Genomic DNA, 17,512 nt, shown 5'->3' on the forward strand with positions numbered 1-17,512 from the left:
TCAGGTCCCTGTTTGCAGGTGTCAGGACCAGAGGGTGCCCCAGCCCATGTATCCCCCATAGCTGGAGGGGTGAGTTTGCAGGTCTGGGGGTGAGAATTTTGCTTACATAGAGCTGCTCATATGGTCGTGATGTTGGCCATAGCAGTGAAGTGCATGATGGTGCATGAAGGTGGAGATGCTCCAAGTCCCTCTGGCTGCAAAGGGTGAAGCTCCCTGGGACGGAGCAGGGCAGCCTTTGCTGGAAGGGAAAGTTCTGGAGCTGGAAGCTGTGCTGTGAGTCATTGGCACAGATAATGCATTAAAGACGGGGTGGTGGATGAAGTTCTGCAGGAACAAATGAAAGGCAAAGACAAAGCAGGTCATTCTCTGAGAGCTGCACAGAGCATTAACAAAGGCGGTGAAGAGGATCCTCCAAACGCCTCTTGTAAACGCGTGGGTCTCCGGATGGCTGCAGTTGACACTCCATAAAGAAATGCCTCCTACCCATGGGTGTCACCTGAAGCTCTGTGTGGGAACACACACACTCCTGCTCCCCATCCAGGTCACTGGGCGCCCTGCAGACGTGCTGGTGGGCAGCTCCACACGCTTGGTGGCTGTGTGGGCCCCTCGCTGTCCCGCACTGCCCCCAGCTCCGGGCACGGCGCGTTCCTGCTGGGCTCAGTGCGATGGAGGTGACCCCGTCCCCTGTAGCAGACAGGGAGCTGCCTTCCATTTACTGCTGCTCTGATTTGCATTTATAGCCCTAGCAAGTGTTCAGGACAAATGGATCTAAAAAAACAATCGATGCCAGTAAGCTGTTATTCTAGAAAGGCCACGGGCATCGCAGTAGACCTTCAGCTTAAAAAGCTTTTGAGGGCCTCAGCAGACTTGCGATAAGGTCTCAAATTTCATCCTTATTTTCTGCACTCATGCTGTTCAGCCCTTCAGCTCTGTCCTTCACTCATGTTATCCAATGCCTTCAACCCCTGACCACAAACAAGGACGGGGAATGGGCTGCCAGGTCAGCACCGATGGTGCTTGTGCAGAACAGCATTGGTGCCTGACCTGGTGGGGGGCAACCAGCACAGGGCAGTGGATGGGCTGGGGGTTCTAAGCTCCCTTCCAACCCAAAGCTATCCCAAAGTTCTTCTAACCCAAAGTTCTATAATTCGTTGATTCTTTACTGTAATTACAATGTATTTTCATTCATTGACCCTGTTTTACTTGTTAACGTGTGCTAATTACTCTAGTTCTGCGTGTTGATAATTGCTTCATGTTATGATAATAGTTCAAAGATCACAAACGATACACAGCACCACATCTTAAGAGCATTATTAACTTGCTCTGTAGCCCACCGAAGAGTTTAAACTCAGTTTAAAGCTCCCATCGCCTGCGTGGAGATAATGTTATAGCTGTGATAAATGTAATAAAATCCTCATCTCCATCCCCCTTCAGATTTCATAGTCAGTGCCTAATTATTCTTTCCCACAACTAAACTCATTCTGATCTTGCTAACTGTAACAAAAAGCCAATTCATTACACTGTTTGGAACAGCCCAGCAGTGGCCCCGTGCAGCAGCCACACACAGCAGCCACTGCTCAGAGCTGCTCTGCTGGCGAGCCGAGAGGTGACGGCTTCATGTTGCACCAGTGCGGGTTCAGGTTGGATGTTGGGAACAATTTCTTCTCTGAAGAGCAGTCAGCACTGGCACAGCTGCTCAGAGAGTGGGGAGGCACCATTCTGGAGGTGCTCCAGTGCTGTGGGGATGTGGCACGGTGGGGTGGGCTGGGGATCTGAAGGGTCTTCTCCAGCCTTCATGGTTCTGTGATTCCATGATTCTGTTGGGATTTGGCAGCCTGGGGAAGTGTGGGTGTTTGGGGAGCTGCTCTGGGCTCACCCCGAGCTGGCAATGTGCTCATAGCTTCTTATTTTAAACCAAGAGCAGCATCTCAGCTTCTGAAGGATGCAAGCTGGTGTAACATTCTCTCATCTCAGTTGCCCAAGTTTACAAAGGCTAAAACAAAAAGTTATCAAAATGTATGTATGATTACTGAATGTGTAGCACCACGGGAGCGTGCTTGGCAGTGTGTTCTCTAACAAACAGGAAACAAACAAAAAAAGCAGCTCTTAATAACTGTGATTTAATTAACCCGGATGTGTCTAGTTAAGCAGACCTTCAATGTTCTACTCAGAGCATACTCAATCTTAGTGTATTTTTGTCAAAAGTTTCTTGTTACATTTATTCATGCTACCTTGGGATTTTTATGAATCTCCATTAACCAGCTGTAATTAAATCGTGACGAGGTGTAGCTTTCATCTCTACAAAATACCTAAATTTGGGGGGCACGTGAGGGCTGTGAGTGCACAGCGGCCTCTGCCTGGCTGTGCTGTGCTCCAAGCAAACACCTTCTGCTGGGGTGTGCATTGCTCTGGCACAAGCAGTGGAGCACTTGTGTCTATCCTCCTAAGCTGCCACAGTTTGTAGCCCAGGCTGGTAAAGTGGACATGAGACCTGGTTTGGTAGATCTCACAGGGCCCTAAAATGTGGGAGGTTTCATTAGGTACAATTAACAGCAGCTGCTGGCCTCCAGCAGGCTCCTTCCTTACAGCCCTGCGCAGTGCAATGCCTGCAGCCATGCTCCCTCCATCCCGAAAGCGGTCAGAGACCAAAGGAGGACACTTTGCCTTTTTGGCGTTGGTTTTGTTAAGACCACATCAAGTGTAGTTTCTATTACAGAAGGTGAAAAATTCTGAGAGCAGTTTTAGCTTGTCAGTTTAAAAATAAATGAATAAGGCAGCATCTGATGTAAGCAAAAATCTCCACAGCTAATGCAGAAAGGTCTTCTGCTATTTAAACAAGAAATGCATTTTTGTTTAAATAAAGGAGAGAACAGACTATTTATTACTGTTCAGAAATCTGGATGGCATTAGCAGCTGTGTAAATTAGTTTAACTTAATTGACTTCAGCAGAAATAAACTGGCTCATCTCTGCCGAGAGCTTGGTTACATGGGACTTAATTGATTTTTGAGCTGATATTTTTATTAGTAGTGATGTTTAGGGCTCAAACAGTGCCCATCAACACAACAGCCTTTCGAGGCAAATGCACTTACTGTATTTGTATAAATCGAGATTGGCAGATAAAAGCCCAGCTATGAGGACTGCAAGCAGCCCACAGAGAAGTGAGGAGTCTCTTTTCCAGAGAGAGTCAAACCCACCTGAATGCTTTCCTGTGCAACTTGCTGCAGGAAGCCGCTGTGGGGGGCTTCTCCTTCAGCCCAAGGGCCCTGCAGGGGGTCTTTGCCTGTGGGTTGTGGGCGCTGCCCCCCCAGCAGGGCTGCTGAGCATCCCTGGGCATCACCTCACCCCCATTGGGTCCTGCTGCAGTCAGTGCGAGTCAGAGCTAGGAAGGGGGAGGAAGGAAGAAAAAACACAGAGGAACTTTTATCACATTAGTGCTCATTGACTGTATTTATTCTTAAGCTGTAAATTCAGTGGCATGCATAGAATGCTGTCTCTGGCAGCAGAACAGTGTTCTTTGAGTAATTGCATTATGTACTTCTGTGCTTCCTCAATAAGATGCAATTTGCAGGAGGTGACAGGGAGTTGGCAATCCCAGCACCTCGGAGTGGAGGGGACAGTTCTGATGGAGGGCTGTGGGCTGACCCTGGGGGAGAAAGCCAGGGGAATTGCTATGTGCAGCTTAATAGGGGGGACCCTTGCAGTTAACAGCCAGTACCAAAACAGGGCATGTTACTTTTCTCCCAGTCTGCCCTTTGCAGGTGGGCAGCTTGAGATTCTGCAGCTTTGGCTTTTCCCTTATGTTCGGGATCTTGATAGTGCCATGCAGAAGTGACAAAGCCATGCACACACAGGTGGATGTGGGATGTTGTTTTCCCTTTTATCGTTACTGTATTAAATGCTGCTACTTTAGAAACAAACATGTGCAATAATTTGGTTGAGAGCCAAGAACAGCATCTGCATTTGCATTCTGTGAATTAGAAAGCAATCTGTTGCTGGAGAGAAGCTTCTTGTTTGCTGGAGCTCAGTGTGCTCTGAGGTATTTTATGAAATAGTGCCTGAAGTTTTTCTTCCCCTATGCCTCAGAGAACAGTGGTTATTCAGGCACTCTGACAGGAGCAGCCCATAGCTGCTGGTGCTGCTTGCCCTATCTCACTTTGCAGAAACATCTGTCCTGAGATGCACTGGGGAAAACCAAGCCTTGAATGAAGCATTTATTAGTACAGTGTAGCAATGGGACAGATCAATACAATGGGAAAGGCATTATAACAAAGGTGTGATGACAAAGGGCTGGCATAATAGAGAGGTTCTATAAAGGAAGAAGATTGCTTACCTGCATTAGAAGATTCCAGGCTCACAGAGGAAAGCTCCACCAAAGAGGGATCTCCAACCACAGATCCTTCCCTGCTGGCAGCCAGCCCTTAAATGAGGTCTAAGAGAGAAGCAGCCAGGCTCCATCCCTTCCTGTCACACAGGTAAATTGCTGCACCTGTGCTCCCAGGGCTGCCCGGTCCTTTCCCAGGTGCTCCATCAGTGGTTCAGGCCACGACTCAGCAGCTCCCATACAACACAGCAACAGAAATTGAAGTTGTTCTGGGTGTGAGGTGTTTGCAGTGAAAGCTTTAAGTACATCTGCGGTGGTCTGTAGGAGAAATCACATTGTGACACCTGCATGCACCCCCAGGCGTGGGGGCAGCAGGCAGTGGGAAAGTCTGGGGCACCTGCAGCTCTGGGCAGCAGTGCCAGGGGCCTCACCGGCCTCTTCCTGACATCTGGCCTTAATCTCTGCTTTTGGTTTATAACCTATTGCCTGTGTAAGAAGTCGCTCTCCTGCTGTTCATCAGTTCAGGCACCAAAGGCCACATTGAAGCCTCCCTGCAGCCTCCTCTTTTCCATGCAGAACATCCCCAGCCTCTTCAGCCTTCCTCCCTGCACCTCCTCAGGTGCTGCAGCCTCTGAGTACCCCCTTGCCCTCCCCTGGACCCACTCCGACGGCTCTGTGTCCTTCTCGTGCTGGGGCCCCAGACCTGGATGCAGTGCATATTCTTTGTGAGATGCAAACAGGTGTCTGAACCTGTAAATAGTGCTGTCATGGTGGGTTTTGTGGTCCGTACTGGATAATGCTTTCCCCAGAAACCTGCAAACAGTCAGCGTTTTTAACTTGCAGGAATTGAAAAAGAGATTTTTCTCCATTTCAGATGAAACTTTGAAAGAGCATTGCGGAACAAACCCTGGGGCTCTGCATCTGACCACACGCTCAGCCCAGCAGCAGTGAGTGCAGAGCCTTTGGGTCCTGGCCTGGCTCCAGGCACTTGGGGTCCCACCCTGTGCTGGGCTTCCTGTTCCGTGAGCAGGTCCTGGTTTCAGTGCTTTTTTTCATCGGCATCCCTGGAGGTTTTGTTTACTTTACTAAGGCAAATGGGATCCTGGGCTCCATCAGGAGAGGGGTGGTCAGCAGGGACAGGGAAGTGATTGTCCCTCTCTACTCGGCTCTTGTGAGGCCCCATCTGGAGTACTGTGTCCAGGTGTGGAGCCCTCAGTACAAGAAAGACATGGAGATTTTGGAAAGGGTCCAGAGGAGGGCGACTAAGATGATCAGGGGGCTAGAGCACCTCCCCTATGAGGACAGGCTGAGGGAGTTGGGCTTGTTCAGCCTGGAGAAGAGAAGGCTGCGGGGCGACCTCATTGCAGCCTATCAATACCTGAAGGGAACCTACACCCAGGAGGGGAGTAAACTCTTCATAAGGGCTGACAATAGCAGGACTAGGGGAAATGGATCCAAGTTGAAGGAGGGAAGATTTAGGTTGGATGTTAGGGGGAAGTTCTTTACGAGGAGAGTGGTTAGGCCCTGGAACGGGCTGCCCAGGGAGGTTGTGGATGCCCCGTCCTTGGACGTGTTCAAGGCCAGGTTGGACGGGGTCCTGGGCAACCTGATCTAAATGTGTATGTTTGGTGGCCCTGCTAGGCAGGGGGGTTGGAACTACATGATCCTTGAGGTCCCTTCCAACCCGGGTGATTCTGTGATTCTGTGATTCTGTGATTACTTCAGTGCTTTCCTTGCTAACTGTGCCAAGGCGTTTAGCTTAACCCTTGTCACGTTGCTTGAGCTAAAATTGAGATGCAAATGCACAGCAGCTCTTCCCCTTATTATTATTTTTTTTTCAGATGTAGAGAGCAGGGATTGGGGACGATAAATCGCTGTAGCTCCCTTCAAGCACATGCTGCTGAGAAACAAACACTAAAACATCAAAATAACACTTTCTCTCCCTCTTCACTCTTTTTCAAGCAAGAATATAATTACAGTGCACAGATCTCACAAGGGCACAGATCAAAGCAATTAAGGAATGGCTCTCGGCACTGTGCACAGTGGAAGCACCCAGCACTGCTGGGGCCGGGCCATGGCTGCACCAGCACTGCAGGGCCCTGCAACACAGGGAGCTGAGGGCACTGCCTGCTGCCACTGGCACCTGCTGCAGCCTTGTAACTGCAGGACGGCTGGGAAGGGTGGATCTCTGCTTGCATGGCCTCAATCCAATGTTTTACTGTGGAAAACCATCATTCCTGAATGGCACTCCTTGGGACTGGTGCTTTGTCCCAGGCTGCAGCAGGAAAGCCCTCACTCTGTGCTGTGGATGCAATTTGATTGAAAAAAAAAAAAAGAAAAAAAAAAAAGCAGCTTTAAAACCGAAGTTTTTTTTCTGAAATGAACAAGAATATTAATTAAAATATGTAATTGTAGAGTTCCTTAGAAAGTAGTGATAGGATGCACAATTGTTGCTCTGATTCCACTTAATCAAGAAAAGAGCCAATAAAACAACGCAGTAATCATAGAGGTGCAGAATGGAGGACATACGACTCTCAAGGACCAAATGTCGTTTGCTGCCGCTCCATCTTACACAGAGCAGCTGTTTGTGTCTTTTAAAACATGTCTGAAATAGGAAAACCACGAATCCTTCCTAAATCTGAGCAATGGAGAAGGGTGCAATTTGTGTGCCGTGATTGCATGGAGGCTTAGGAGGGGATTTGAGCTCCTATCTGGGCACCTGCAAAGCTTGAATTCCTGCCATCGCTGCTGGTTGGCTGAAATAAAACACGCCTGCCAGAGAGCTTGGCTGTGCACAACTTCACCTTAGCTATTTTCAGCTATCCTCTGTCTGGTTTAATCACAAATCTCTTCAATGGTGCTGGAAATTGTTCTTCAGCAGCGTGCCCATAACACCACTCTTATCGTAAAGGACTTTTTCGTCACATCCAATCTAAATCTCCCGTTACAGTTTGAAACCATTTTCCTTTGTCCCATCATTCGGACTCTCCTAAAGGGTCTGTCCCCTTCCTTCCTCCAGCCTCAGGGAGAGCAGAACCTCCTTTTCATGCTATGAATGTGAGCTGGCTTTGCTCTAATCAGCACTCGCTGGCTGAGCACTGTATCCTATTGCCCCCCTGGCTCAGCCCATGCAGGGCTCTGTACCCACCTGCTGAATGCCAGCCCCCACAGCAATCCGCACTGCCAGGTAATGGGGAAGCAGAGCTATGTGCTGTTACCATAATGTCAGGTGCCAAGTACTTTACCGTTCATTTGAACTCAAGGCTTTCCTTAACGCTATGTAGGGCTTTGAAGTTAAATAGCAGTTTCATCAGTTGCATGATAAATCGCTTCGCAGAATTTCCCAGGGGACCTAAAATGAAGTTTGTATTTTCCTACCAGAACACAGGCCTCATTGCTGTGATGGGGGGGAGCTCAGGGACCTCTTACACTTCCCCACCTTCCAGCTTCCCATGCCAGCATTTCCAGGGCTGCTGTGGGCTGTTGCTGCTTGTCAGTCCTGATTTTAATGTCTGAATGATGCAGTGCTGGCACAGGCTGGGAACGCTTCCCAGGAGCTTTGCCCTGAGGAGAGCCCTCTGCTCTGAGCCCCAGACGGACCTCCAGCTCTCTCCTCAGCAATCTTTGGGATGGTTTTAGCAGCACATTCAACCTGGGAGAAAGCTCTTGCTCCAAGACAACATCCCAGCGCTGCCAGCAGGCTCATAATGAAGAAATAAAATGGAACAAGCAAAACGCTGCTGTGAGCCTTGCGGTGCCGTGGGGTGCGGGGAGGGCGGCTCTGCTGGGCTCCTTGTGCTGGGGACAGCTCTGGGTGTGGGGCTGCCAGGGTGAGTGCAGTGCCTGTGTGGGACAGGGGGGTGAGCAGCACCTGGCACAGAGCTGGGGGAGCGGGGCCCCAAGAGTTGGGTGCACTCCCAGTGCTGGGTTTGACTCTTACAGTAAACATCCCGAAATAAGGATATTGGAAAACACGTTAGACCAATAACCGTATCATAAATATGGATTTGCACTAAGGTGGATGGATATATCTGCTGAAGTATTTCTTTAAACAAATAAATTCACAGCCTAAATTATTCAGTGATTAATATTTGAGCAGTTGCAATGTACGCAGAGTTACCTTAATGTGTTTGTAGGCCAAAAGCGGCTCCGTAACACATCGTTTGTGCACTACTTTTTACTGCAGTTAAATATTAAGGAGCTGTCGGTCACGTGCACCGGGGCCCCATCAATCATTTTGACTCCGTAAAGGGGCTCTGAAGCAGAAGTAAATTACTTTGGTGCTTATTTTATGGCTTTCGGATGCAGTGAGAGAGCTGTGAGAAGGCAGAGCGTGTGCGAGCTCCTGGCTGGCAGCGCTCCGTTCCTTTTGCTGCCTTGCCGTGCTGCTTTACTGGTGGGTGGCACTCTGCCATGAGCCAGCACTGTGCCCTCACAGCTCAGACAGCCAGCTGTGTCCTGGGCTGCAGCAATAGATGAGGGGTTGGAACTAGTTGATCTTTGAGATCCCTTCCAACCCAAGCCGTTCTGTGACACTGACTCTCTAAGCAGAGCCTGGAGGCACAGCCCCGCTCTGACCTGCTCTGGGCAGCACAGTGCTGCTGCAGACCCGCGGCTGGGCTGTCCCTGCAGTGCTGCCATCCAGAGTTGTGTTTTTCCCAGCTCAACCTGCCTTGAGATGGGCTCTGCTGGCTTCCAGGCAGAGAAGAAGTGCAGTGACTTCTGAGGAAGCAGTGTGTGCACGCCGTGCTGCAGCTGAGCCCTGTGCTCCTCTGAGGTCCTTCAGTCAGCAGCAGTGCTCACATTTTTCTCACAAGGATAGGATCAGGCCGTGACGGAGCTGAGAGCTCCATTTCCAACATTTCCTCTGGGTCAAAGGACACTTAGTCCCATTTTTCCGTGTTTGATGCTTTCCACATTATGGCTTGTAGAAAGTCCTTCTGGTGTTATTATTTTGAATACATCTGTAATGCTCTGAGATTTCTTGTGAGAACATTTTTCGTCTGCAGAGATGCTGGGTTTATAATCGCTGAGATTTTCTACTTTCTTATGAAGGAGTTATATGGGATTTAATAATGCAGATAGCAGCAGGCACTCCTTAAATGACACTAAAACCCTATAGAGTTCAATAGGAGCCGCTAAACAATCCCTAAAGAGCTTTTTCATCCTCCACTAGAAACACATTGAAGAAAATTTCTGATAATCTATTTGATTCTGCAGCAAAAGAACAAAAATAACCCTATTTTCTCCTGCAAATGCAGAGCAGAGGCTGGATACGGTTTTGCTGTGCCACGGGGCACGGTGACCTGCTCAGCACTGTGCTGGCCCATGGAGTGCCCTTGTTGGAGTACAGGGTGTGGGTGCCTGCAGCAGCCTGGTGCTTCTGCTGGCAACGCTGTGAGCAAAGTGCTGGGCTGTTCCAAGCTGTGTCTGGAGGGCATCCCTCTGCATGCATTCATTTAATGCGAAAGTGCCTTGCTCTAGATGCTAAAATGGATAAACCACGCCATTCATTTCCTAAAGTTCAATTCTCCACTTATAGGACAGTAAATAAACCAAGCTAACCCACAGCAAGATTAAACTGCGAGATACAGGGTTTAAGGCAAAACCCACAGTGGCTGGGAACGCTTCTCTCATATAAACCACATTTATCTCTACAGAGCAGAAGGCTGTTTTATGAGGTTCAGACAGGAAAAAAAAATATAAAAGCTTCCAGAGAGAGTGCCTTGAATAGCTCATAAAAACCAAGTGTGCCCCTCTGGACAGGGCTCTCCCATCCTCCAGAAGTACAGTATCAGCTCTGGGTGCTGAGGGCTCCACTCCCCACTTTATTCAGTGCAGCTGCCTCAGAGAGCTGCTTCTCAGAGCTGGGCTCCAGATAATGAGCAGCAGCCCTGAAAGGGCCACCTCCATGTGCCCTGATGGGCAGGTAGCATCATGTTAGCCAGGGCTGAGCAGTGCGGCCGTGGAGCAGTGGGGCCTTGGGGCAGTGGGGCCAGCTTGGGATGGCAGCAGCAGGTGATCAGTTGCTGCTGTGCCAGAGCCATGCAGTGCCACTTGGAGAAAGACATTTCTCAAAAATGGAGCTTGCTTCAGTGCTGTTGGAAATGCAGTGCACCAGCAAAGAACGTGAGTTACGCATTGCACCTGCTGTGCTGCACCATACAGAGCTCTCTGTGATGCTGAGCACTCCACGGGTGGGGAGCACCCTGCAGACCCTGCTGGCAGCTCTGCACTCAGCTGTCCTCTTGCTGCACTGGTTCCTGGTGACCAGAAAAGCCATTTGGGGACACATCCTTGCGGCCCAGCACTGGCGCATGAGCAGCCGTGTAAATAGCACTGTGGACTTTGTTTTGTCTTTGCATTCAGTGCCTAAAGGCAGCCTATAAGGAAAAGAAAGGGTGATTCTTTACACACAGATAGTGATAGGACGAGGGGAAATGGCTTTGAACTGAAAGAAGGGAGATTAAGGTCAGATGTTAGGAGGAAATTCTTTATTCAGAAGGTGGTCGGGCCCTGGCAGTGCTGCCCAGAGTTGGAGGTGCCCGAGGCCATGGATGGGGAGCAGTGCAGCCTGAGCTGGGGGGCAGCCAGCCCATGGCAGAGGTGGGGCTGGGAGGGCTGTAAGGTCCCCTTTCAATCCAGCCATTTCATGATGGTTCTATGATATGATCCTATGATTCCATGGTTCATAGCACACCACTGAGCAAACCCATTGCTCACAGCCGTGCCATTCCTGCTGTGTCCTTCTGGCACCTGGTGGCTGCTGGGCCCTGTATGAGTGCTGCCATTGCCAACACATCATCCAAGTATGGGCTTATTTTGGTATTTTTTCTGTCTGCAAAAGCAAAGAGAAATCCCTAATTTCTCTGTAGAATCTGCGATGCGTCTTTGGACAACCCTTTCCCATACTGTAATAAGAAAAAATGGGCTCCTCTTCCCCTCCTGCCTTTAGCACCGTGCCACTGTTACTGCTTGAGTGTCCTTGGAGATGTTGGTCCAGCTGCCCAAAGAGATGTTGGTGCCATCTGGAAACCCAAAGAGGAGGCAGATATATTTGTTCAGTAACATCAGAGCTGCCACTTTGGAAAGCTTTGCAAGCAGAAATCCAACAAGAGACTGAGGTGCCCCGTCTCTGAAGGTTTGGAATGCACAGCTGCACATTTGGCCGTTTCTGCCCATAAAGCAGAGGGTTGCCAGCAGGCAGACTGCTGGGCTGCTCTGCTCTCTGTCCTGAGAGCTCTCTGCACCGATGGCACCTGCAGGAGGTGAAGGGATCCACACAGATCATTCCACATTATGTTCAAAGTAATGACGAGTCTTAAAATAGCTCTCAATTAGCAATTGATTGCAATTAATTGGAACAACATAGATTGACATGATGCCTTCATATCTCTAGAGCATTTATCTGTTATGAGTCCTAATTTTTAAAAATTCAGAAACTGTGGCTCCCATATTATCATAACCATCTGTTGGCAATTTGCAGCATAAGTCTTCCAGAAGCAGGACGCCCGTGTGCTTTGTCTTTGCTAATTAAACAGGTTCTAGAAGGGGCTCAAGATCAAATGCAAATGGTGAAGGGCAGAACAAAGGAAAACATGGGAGTGAGTTTCCACCTGCATGTGTGCAAATGCATGTATTTATACGTGTGCATCTCTTGGTGTTTTGCAGCAGCTCAGTGCAGGCAGTGCCCGCAGTGGGGCCGTGGTGCCCTGTGGCACTGAGCCGGCTCTGAATGTTTGCATTATGCACTGAGGGAGTCTGGAGCAATGCTCGTGTGGGTAATTCTAAAATTAGGGCACTGAGAGGGGTGTTGTTTCTGATTGGTTAGCCTGGATGGTTTTACCTCTGTTTTAATTAATGGAGGATTTTAACTCCTTTCTCAATAGATAGCAGGAGCACGTCGGCGCTGAATGTCTGAGGATTCCATCCACCTTCCACCTGCACTGCATCGCTGGGCTCTGACCTGGGGGTCTGCATCCTGCTGGATGCTCCGCCTCCGTACCCTGGGGCAGGGCAGCCCCTGCTCCTTTATTCCAACTTCACTTTCCAGAACTCGAGTATAAATTTTAAGCAACAGGATTGTATTAAGATAAAATATTAAAACCATAGTAATAAAGATACAGAGCGGTCTTACACGGGTGGAGGCAGGGCTGGATGTAAGGGAAGATGTAGTAATGGCAGCTGCTGATTCCTGGTGCACCCAACTTAAACAAGGTGGAAATGTTTGAGAGAGGGCAGGAAGAGTAAATGCTATTGGTGGAAGAAAACTTCTGCACCATTTTTTCATTTCACTGTAATTCTCTTGGAGGAAGATTAATGCCACAGTCCTACTGGCCAGATATTGTTTCCACTTGCAGTATTTGGAAAGGAAAGGGACTGCATTTCAAGCACAGTGTTATAGGGAACAGGAGGTTCGGGTTGGATGTTAGGGGCAATGTTTTCTCCAAAAGAGTGATCAGCAGTGGCACAGCTGTCCAGGGAGTGAGAGGTCACCATGCTGAGGCGTCCATAACGTGGGGATGTGCATGGGGGGACGTGGCTGGAGGGCATGGTGAGGTGGGCTGGGCTGGCGATCTGAGGGGTCTGTTCCAACCTGAACGGTACTGTGCTTCCACGACCATGGGAGCACTGATAAATGGCAGCATGCTGGGAGGCTGATGTGCGTGCACAGGCTGGGGCTGTGTCATCCTGCACGTGGTTTGGCCCCACACAGGGACCTCAGCAAACGTTGCTGCTTTTACACCACGTCAGAAAATGTATATGGTAAAAGCACATTACAGACAGAACTTCAAAAGCATTAAAAAGGATTGGGAAGGAGCCAGGCATCTATGTGGAGAGCAGCTCAAAGCCCAGCGGTGAGTTTGGCAGGGAGCAGGATGTGGGGGAGAGAAGACAGCTCGGCCAGTGCTGGCCAGAGCGCAGATGAGCACATTCAGAGCAGTGCTGTCACTGCTGGGGCCTCCCCTGGTCTGTTTGAAGGGTCCTTGGTCCAAAATGCACATGAATCTGCCATGCATCCATCCTGCTGCCAGTGCTGGTACCAGAGCCAATCACTGCATAGCATTTGTCGCTGTTCCTGAGCTTTACCTTGGTGATTTTATTTGGACAGAGGCATTTTCCGCTGATCTGGCTAGCTTACCAACTCAGAACGTATTTATTAAAACACCAATTAGACCTCAGTCTCTCATCAATCACAACACCTTTAATTCATGCATGGATGCAGAACCCATTTGAGGCACTGTGCGTGTGAGGATGAGTGATTTACATCAAATTGTCACTGGGCCACCATCGCCTGTCTGAAATAATGTGTGGTAGTTTCCAGTGCCTCAGCCCTGGAGCTGGGAGGGGAAGGAGTGGGATGTGAGGCACTGGGCTGAAGTTCTATTGAGTGGCTTGGTGTCATGGTGGGGGTAGGCTGGAGTCTGGCCTTGGTGATCTTAGTAATCTGTGGCAGCTTCCTTCCGAAATATCACAACATTATGAGTTTTATAGATCTGAAACTAAAAAGAAAATTGACTGTACGTAGTGTGGTATTAAAACTAATATTATAAGATAGATGTCAAAAAGAAGGGAGGTGGTGAAGAGCTGAGTGCTTTCCCAGTGCAAATGTCATCAAAGCCACCGTCTGCTTTTGGAATACTGCAGCTCCAGGAGGCAGTGCCAGTGGCAAGGACTCACCCATGGAGAGCCCATCCTGTCAGCCCTGCTCACCAGGAGCCATGGGCTCAAGGCTGGCTCAGGGTCTCCTGCTCTTGCTGGGCCACGTGGAGATGTGGCCCTGGCACTGTCTGTGTGTTCACACCACACTGCTGTGGGGTCCCTTGGGGACTGGTGGCACTCGCACCTGAATAATTGATGTTTTGGTGAGCTGGCACAAATCGCGCTTCTCGGAGCCCACACAGGTGGGCAGCAGATGCCCCGTGTGCTGCAGCCATGCTGCGGGGTGGTGTTGGAGCATGGCAGCACTCCCAGAGCAGTATGGCTGTGCTGGGGGACAGGAGCAGGAGGAGCACCATGGGGCCACGTGCCCCACGCTCAGGTTGCAGAATTCCAGCTCTGTGTCTGCCATGGGCTGCGCGGTGCTGGAATTGGTGTCTGTGCACCATTTCTAACAACAACAAAGATCCACAGGAAACCCACACATTTTCACTGCTTTCAGTCTGAAGGCCCCGTGCACATCTCGGACCATGAGTGCTCCCTGTCCATGGGGTTGCTGCATGCAGCAGCTCAGGTTTCCCATTCCCAGCTCACAGTGCATTTGCTCTAAGAGGGAGAGGAGAAGCATGCGACGGATACTTGTGTGTCACTTACACATCAGAGGCTTTGCTGCTGCTTCAGAACCTTCTGATAGTAATTATACTTAAGGCAGTAGGAGAGAAATGTTCTAAGATCAGGGAGAGAGGCAGCAGAGCCGGGCTGGGATTAATGAGCCCCTTTTATCCCAGCATCACTGAGCAGGCAGACGGTAATTACCGAGGTGCGCGGTCATACCGGTGCAGTGTGCATATCTCTGCGAGGATGGGGGCTGCAGGGGGGCCAGAGCTGCCCTGCACTGCCCTGTGCATGGGGCATCAGGCGTGTGCCTCTGCTCGGGAGCACTGGGGGTGGCAGGGCTGCCCTATGTGGGATGAGACGTGGGCACGGGGGCTGCATGGTGGAAGGTTCCATGCCTTTGTCACTGCCAAGCAAATGATGAGAAATTTCAGTTTGGCCATTATTGACTTTCATCAGACAAGACAAAGAGCAGGTCTTGAAGCAAGCCTTGAATTCAGTTCAGGCACAGGGACACAGAATGGGAGACTCCTCCACTGTTGCACAAGAAGCAGACAGGAGGAGGCTTTCAGCTGTTTGTTTCTTTCCCCATTTATACCCATGATGTGCATTGTGCTTGGGCTGCAAAAGGAATGGCCTGAGGGCAGAGTGCCCCAGAGCCGCGCTTTGCTTCCCAGACCTCCAATTTGATGATTCTGGGATTCTATTTAGGGACATGATTCAGAGGGTGTGACAGGGATGTGTTGGGGTTGGGCTTGGTGATCTTGAAGGTTTTTTCCAGTCTTTATGGTTCTGTGATTCTGTGATGCCAAGTTGAGGCCTTTGGAGAGGGCTCTGTTTATCCTTCCTGCTGCAGGGTGGATGTCAGCATCCAATTCAGCATTATGGCTTTGATTTGTTACTTTCAGAAATAACAAGTAGTTCCGTTGGATCCAATGAAAGCACGAAGCTGCAGTGAGCACAGGCTGCAGTGACAGCGAGCAGTGCCCTGGGCAGGCAATGGCATTCCCTGCATGCTTTGTTCCCATCAGACCACCGCACTGTGCTAATGCTCTGTGCCACTGGACACACACGTGGCTCCAGGCAGTGCATGCAAGGAGAGCAGTGAGCAGGACTGTGCACAGGGCCTCGGTCACTGCAGCCATCAGCCCCGAAAAATTCAGTTTTCATGGAGCTGCTTAACCACCTCCCTGCACCGTCAGCAAATCCGTTTCTGCTGAGCATCCCAAATGTGCCCAGGGCACGGGGCAGTGCCATCAGTGGGTGGCCATGGGACCTGTGGCACTGATGGCCCCGAGGGCTCCGCTCCAGGGGAACCGTGGGCTCAGGGAGCTGCTGCAGGCTCTAACCACGCTCTCTCCCTCCAGGTGAGCCGTCCCGCTGGGCCTCGTCTCACTGCGACTGCTGCTGCAAGAACGGCAAAGGCGAGAAGGAGGGTGAGAGCGGCACGTCCTGCAACGAGCTGTCGACGTCCAGCTGTGACAGCCAGTCGGAGGGCAGCTCCCCGCAGGAAACCGTCATCTGCGGCCCCGTCACGCGACAGCCCAACATCCAGACACTGGACCGCCCGGCCAAGAAGGGCCCCGTGCTGCTGCTGCAGCACTCCGAGAGCCGGCGCAAGAGCGACCTGCTGCGGACGCTCACCTCGGGCTCCCGCGAGTCCACCGCCGGCAAGAAGAAGGCAGTGAAGGAGAAGCTCTCCATCGAGGAGGAGCTGGAGAAGTGCATCCAGGATTTCCTCAAGATCAAAATCCCAGACAGGTTTCCAGAAAGAAAGCATCCCTGGCAGTCGGAACTGCTGCGGAAGTACCACCTATAGGTGGGATGATTCCCGTTGCTGTTACAGTGGGATCCGCAGTGATACGGAAATAATTCCCGATAGTGATTATGTGTTAGGTCACAAAAAAAACAATCCATCTCTATAGAACTGCCTAATTTGCCTATCTCACCTTAATCATTTATAGTCGTAGGGTAATGATATTTTTCCAGTTGTGGAAGCACAATGACAAATGTTTTTCTTTGTCAACTCTGAGTCTTACACAAGCAGAGTACCTTAAGGGCACGCAGGGCTGGCAGTGCATGCTGCTTTGCTCTCTGGGGGTGTGCAGCTCCGTGCCTGGGGGCAGCAGGGCTTTTGGGAGCACTGTGCCAGGACAGCATTGCCTTCAGCGCCTGGGTGTGGGTGTGCATAGATATATATGTGTGTATATACATCTCCGTGTGTATATATGTGTATATATATCAGAATACATTGCTGGCAGATTGGCTCCCTCCTGATCACTGCAGTTTCTCAGGAAAGAGCACTGTCAGCTGCAGTGGATGGTCGGCTCTTTGCAGTCTCTGAGGGCTGCAGCAGAACCCCCTGGCTCTGTCTCTTTCTCCCTTCCCCTTTCTGAGGCACCATGAATGCATTTCCCCGCAGACAGGGACAGGGCTCTCTGTTGCTGTGTTCCATGTGGTTCTGGTGCTGTCTCTCCATTGTCCCTCGCCCCTGCTGTGCCCCCAGGCTGTGTGGGGGCCATGGGCTCAACCCATGCTGGTGGCGGGGCAGGCACAGCAGGCTCCCATCTGGTATGGAAGCAAATGCTGGAGATGATCGGCCTGATGAGACGTGCTTAATGCTCTGACTGGAAGGGAATGGGTCTCTGGGTCAGCAGCTGTGTGCATTCCAGAGAACTGGAAATGAACTGCATGGAGTGTCCTAGGGGCTGTTGTGGGTGCGGAGTGGCACCGCTGCAGGGGGAGGAACGAGCACTGAGGTGCTCAGAGAAATTATTCACTGTCAGACAGCACAAAAAGAGTGAAACATACAGATATGGGGCTGGCTGGAATGGGCAGCTTGTCTCAGACCTATGTAGCATCATCCAGGCTCCAGAGCTCCTGAGTTTGAGTCCGCTGTGGGAAATGATGTCAGT

The 17,512-nt window shown here is 50.5% G+C and overlaps 1 protein-coding gene across 1 annotated transcript in view; it reads left to right on the forward strand.

Annotated features, from left to right (window-relative positions):
• The window catches only part of KCTD16 (potassium channel tetramerization domain containing 16), a gene marked incomplete at both ends in the record, with an annotated part of 35,809 nt that extends 19,393 nt beyond the window's left edge, over positions 1 to 16,416 (forward strand). Inside the window, one exon of the mRNA XM_079542567.1 lies at positions 15,965 to 16,416. Coding sequence (XP_079398693.1) covers positions 15,965 to 16,416 — 452 coding nt within the window. The remainder of the gene's footprint in view (positions 1 to 15,964) is intronic.
• Between the last annotated feature and the right edge of the window lie 1,096 nt (positions 16,417 to 17,512).

The sequence above is a fragment of the Tetrao urogallus genome (genome assembly GCF_951394365.1).
Source record: "Tetrao urogallus genome assembly, chromosome: 14".
Lineage (NCBI taxonomy): Eukaryota > Metazoa > Chordata > Aves > Galliformes > Phasianidae > Tetrao > Tetrao urogallus.